Genomic DNA, 4,466 nt, shown 5'->3' with positions numbered 1-4,466 from the left:
CTTTTTTTTTTTTTTTTGCAGTTTTTGCCTGGGGCTGGGTTTGAACCCACCACCTCCGGCATATGGGGCCAGCGCCCTACTCCTTTGAGCCGCAGGCGGCAGCCCTGTTTCCCTTTTTTCTGCGTGTGTGTGTGTACACGCACACGCACGATGGGGTCTCAGGGTATCGTCCTGCATTTTCAGGTTGCTGGGACTACAGGTGCGTCAGCATGCCCGGCCCTTTTCCTTATATATATGCCCTGGACAGGTCAGTACCTACAGAACTGGCCTCAATTAATTTGTGCCATGGATGTGAAGACCTGTGGTCACACTTCAGGGCCTGGGCGTGCCTGGTGTCTCGAATAATTCTGGAGGCTGTGTCTCCCTTTTCTCTCCTTGCCTGTCACCATCTCCCCAGTTCTCACCCTTGATGACTATTCCAAGCTGCTTGGTTGGCCTGGGGAGCTTAGCACTGGGATGGCTGTCTGTGGGTACAATCCCCGGAGACAGAGCTTTTGCGCTGCTTTTCTCCTCATTAACACATGGATTGCCTTCCCTGAATTGTCTGCCTCTGAATAGTAATTTCTGACAGCTGCGGAAGCAGTGCTGCCTGACTCAGCCAGGATATGTGTGGCTCCACCCCCCACAACGGCTCCTGAGGGGGACACTGGCCTGGAGCACAGTGCCTGGAAGGTGTTTCCTTGCTTTTCGTACCTGTACTTCTGGCTTTTTTTGATTAAAAAAGACAGGGTTAGTTGATATTGATCTCTATTTGTTAGCATCTCTGGCCTATTCCTAAGATCGGAGTCTTCCCAGTAATTTTAAAGACTAAATTGGGGGAAATACTGCATCCTCGCAGCATGAGCAGCAGATGAAAACAGACGTTAAAGTCCTGGCATGGACCAGTGGTCAGGACACCTTGCTCCTGAGGCTGCCTACCTCCCCTGTTTCCCTGATGGATTATCTGTAACTCTAAGGGTTGTCTTGCCTGGGACAAGTGACTTTTAGGCCCACGCTGTCCCCTTCAGTAGCTTCCAGCTGCTGTGGCTGCTGAGAAATGCGGGTATTCCAAACTGAGATCAATCACAGTGATAAAATACCAGGTTTCAAAGACTTGATTCAAGAAAAAGCAAAATTTGATTAATTTTTGTATATTGTTTACATGTTGAAGTACTAATATCCAAATATGTTGACATACTGAGTTAAACATATACAGTGAATCTTACCTATTCTTTTAATGTGGTTATTGGGCAGTTTTGCATTCTCTATGCCCTTTCTGTACTTCTGTTGGACTGTGCTGACTGAGGCCTGCAGAGGCCCTGTGCACAGACAGAAAACAAAGCCGGTGAGTCAAGGGGCAAGTGCTCGGCAGGGTCTTTAATTTCTAGAATTTTTTTTTTTTAAATCTAAGGAAACTTTATTTTATTTTTTGGGAGATAGCAGCTCGCTCTTGCCCCAGGCCAGAGTGCAGTGGCATCATCATAGCTCACGGCAGCCTCAAACTCTTGGTCTCAAGTGACCCTCCTGCTTCAGCCTCCTGAGTAGGTGAGACTCCGGTAGGCACCACCATGCGTAGCTAACTTGGGGGTCTCACTTTTGCTCAGGCTGGTTTTGAACTCCTGGCCTCATGCAGTCCTCCCGCCTCCACCTACCAGAGTGCTGGGATTATAGGCATGAGCCACCGTGCTCAACCTAAGGACACTTTTATCCATGCCTTGTTTGAGTAAGTTTTCTACAGCCTTCACGGCCTATTACACACTTGCTTTGCTAGTGCTGTCTCTTTGAGAAACGGTAAAACTGCCTGATAATCTTCACTGTTGGCAGCCTTTAAGACTTTTTAAAATGTCAGTACACTTGATGTCAAAATTAATAAATTTTAATCAAGTTGGAAGACACATTGTATAAAATAATTAGGGCACTATTTCCTATAATCAATAACAAATTCAAAGCAATCCAAAAGGAGTTGGTTTTTTTGAGACAGAGCCTCAAGCTGTCCCCCTGGGTAGAGTGCTGTGGCATCACAAATCACAGCAACCTCCAACTCCTGGGCTCAGGCGAGTCTCCTGCCTCAGCCTCCCAAGTAGCTGGGACCACAGGCACCCACCACAACACCTGGCTATTTTTTTTTTTTTTGGTTGCAGCTGTCATTGTTGTTTGGCGGGCCCGGGCTGGATTCGAACCCACCACCTTAGGTGTATGTGGCTGGCGCCTTAGCCACTTGAGCCACAGGCGCTGAGCCCCAAAAGGAGTTTTTAAAAAATGTTTTGATCAATAACACTATGGGTGGAATAAATATATAACTTCCCAGGAGACTATAAGGTTTGTAAGTCCTTTAAGTTACTGTAGTTATGTTTGAATATGTGAATCAATGAGACCGGAGTGAATGTGGGCTGCACAGAAGGTGACGGGCGACAGTGATGCTGTTTGTGTTGTGGATGGGGAAGAGGCCGCAACAGAGCCGAGCCCAGCTAGGGGCCAGACCGCTTTCCTCATCTCCACAGATGCTCGTGTCCAACATTGACTTGGGCCCCACCATTCTGGACATCGCTGGCTACAGCCTCAATAAGACGCAGATGGATGGAATGTCCTTACTGCCTCTCTTGGTGAGTAGGAAGCCCTCAGTCAGGTCTGAGCCATGGTCCACATAAATTCCAGGGTGGGTGAAGACTTAAAAATTTAAATCTTAAATGATTCTGTTTTAAAATTGGGGGGCAGAGAATAGAATTTTTCTCTGATCTTGTGGTGGGAAAAAATTTTCTAAAAGAAAAGATTGGACCACACAAATTTTATTCTCTTTCCTTCCTCCTTCCCCTGCTTACCTCCAAATACCCACAGTAAGTAAAGACAGGGGACAAATGGGGAAAATATTTGTATCTTAAGTAAAAAAGAAAAACTAGTCCTAATATGAGTTCTTAGCAAAGATTGACATCCCAGTAGAAAAATAGGATCCCTGATCAACTAATCAACTCACAGAAGAATTAAAGATGGCCAAAGTAAATGCAGAAACTTAATTCAGTGCTAATCTAAGAAATAGTTACCTGAAGGAGGCCTCTGTCATCTCTGAACTGGCAGAAATTTAAAAGATTAACATCCAGTGTCTGCGTAAGTCTGAGAAATTGGAAATTACCCTTATACTTTTCACAAAAGTATGATCAGGTGGCCAGTTTAACAAGACGTACCACTTCTTTTACACACATCTAGCAAGCCACCTGAAAACAGAGGTACACGTATTAAGAGGAGGAAACGGGGGCAGTGCCTATGGATCAAAGGAGTAGGACACCGGCTCCATATACTGGAGGTGGCGAGTTCAAACCCAGGCCTGGCAAAAAACTGTAAAAAAAGAAAAAAAAAACAAAGAGGAAGAAATGGAAAACTTCAATATCCAGGAGCAGATTGATTGAACTGTGGGGAAATTAAACAGTGGGTGTGGGGCAGCGCCTGTGGCTCAAAGGAGTAGTGTACCAGCCCCATATGCCAGAGGTGGCGGGTTCAAACCCAGCCCCAGCCACAATGTAATTAAACAGTAGGTGTGCGTGGTGACTTGGGAAGAGGACAGGACCCTCAGGCAGCAACTCTTCCTGTTTAGAGCATGTAAACGTTTCAGCACAGAGAAGCCTGGAACAACTGGCACTGAAGTGTCAGTGTTCGTGGGGACCTTGATCAGTGGTGTGTCTGTGATGGTCTGGCCTCCGAACTTTATGCCCTCAGTGTGCCTGCTGACCCCTCAGTGACTCGGGGACTCAGCTTCCTCCCTCCCTCTGTGGAGGCTCAGCCGGTGCTCTGTCCACAGATATGACTCTCCTTACACTGGCACCGCTTTGTCTGATAAAGTCACACGATTCAGTCTTCACATGGACACTCCTCTGTCCTCACTGTTTTGTGGGGATCCTGGTTACCTCTCTTCTATGTAAACATTACAGTCAGCTTTCAGATTAGCTGGAAAATGTTGGCTTTTGGTCAGAAAAACATTTAATCTGTAGCATGGTCAGGGGAAAATTTATATCTTTTAACTTATTTCATACAGGCTTTGTCTGCCTGATTGTACTTAATTCTAATTAGAAAAGAAAAATGTGATTCACTCTAAGGGTAAAAATCATTACACTGCAGAATTTCTCTGCATCATTCTGAAGGTGCCACTTAGGACCTGGCTCTTGTCCCTGCTCATGTTTGGTTTGGGGAGGCTGTTCCAAGAAGTACTAGTAGCCTATGAGGACCGTTAAATAGCCATGTGTGGCTTTTTATCTAAATTACCTAATACAAAGTGCAGTTCAGTTCCTCAGCTGCACTAGCCCCACGCATGCTCAGTAGCCAGCGTCCTGAGCAGGGTGGGTGAGAACACTTCAGTCAGGAAGGCCTGCTGGGCCAGCAGCTGGCAAACCACACCTGACTTTGTGAATGAAGTCGTGTTAGAGAGAGCATGGCCTACTCACCCACTCCCGCATCGCCCACGGTGGACCACACCTGACTCTGTGAATGAAGTCGTGTTA

At 46.4% G+C, this 4,466-nt stretch overlaps 1 protein-coding gene across 1 annotated transcript in view; it reads left to right on the top strand.

The window, feature by feature from the left end:
• Window positions 1-4,466, top strand: part of GNS (glucosamine (N-acetyl)-6-sulfatase) — a 36,545-nt gene that overhangs the window by 21,218 nt on the left and 10,861 nt on the right. The window contains exon 10 of the mRNA XM_003798546.3: window positions 2,481-2,582. Within this exon, the coding sequence (XP_003798594.3) occupies window positions 2,481-2,582 (102 nt within the window). The remainder of the gene's footprint in view (window positions 1-2,480; window positions 2,583-4,466) is intronic.

Source organism: Otolemur garnettii, unplaced genomic scaffold (assembly GCF_000181295.1).
Source record: "Otolemur garnettii isolate 467f Iridium unplaced genomic scaffold, OtoGar3 scaffold00138, whole genome shotgun sequence".
NCBI classification, from domain to species: domain Eukaryota; kingdom Metazoa; phylum Chordata; class Mammalia; order Primates; family Galagidae; genus Otolemur; species Otolemur garnettii.
The sequence above is the reverse complement of the archived record's forward strand: the minus strand, read 5'-3'. Positions and strand labels throughout refer to the sequence as shown.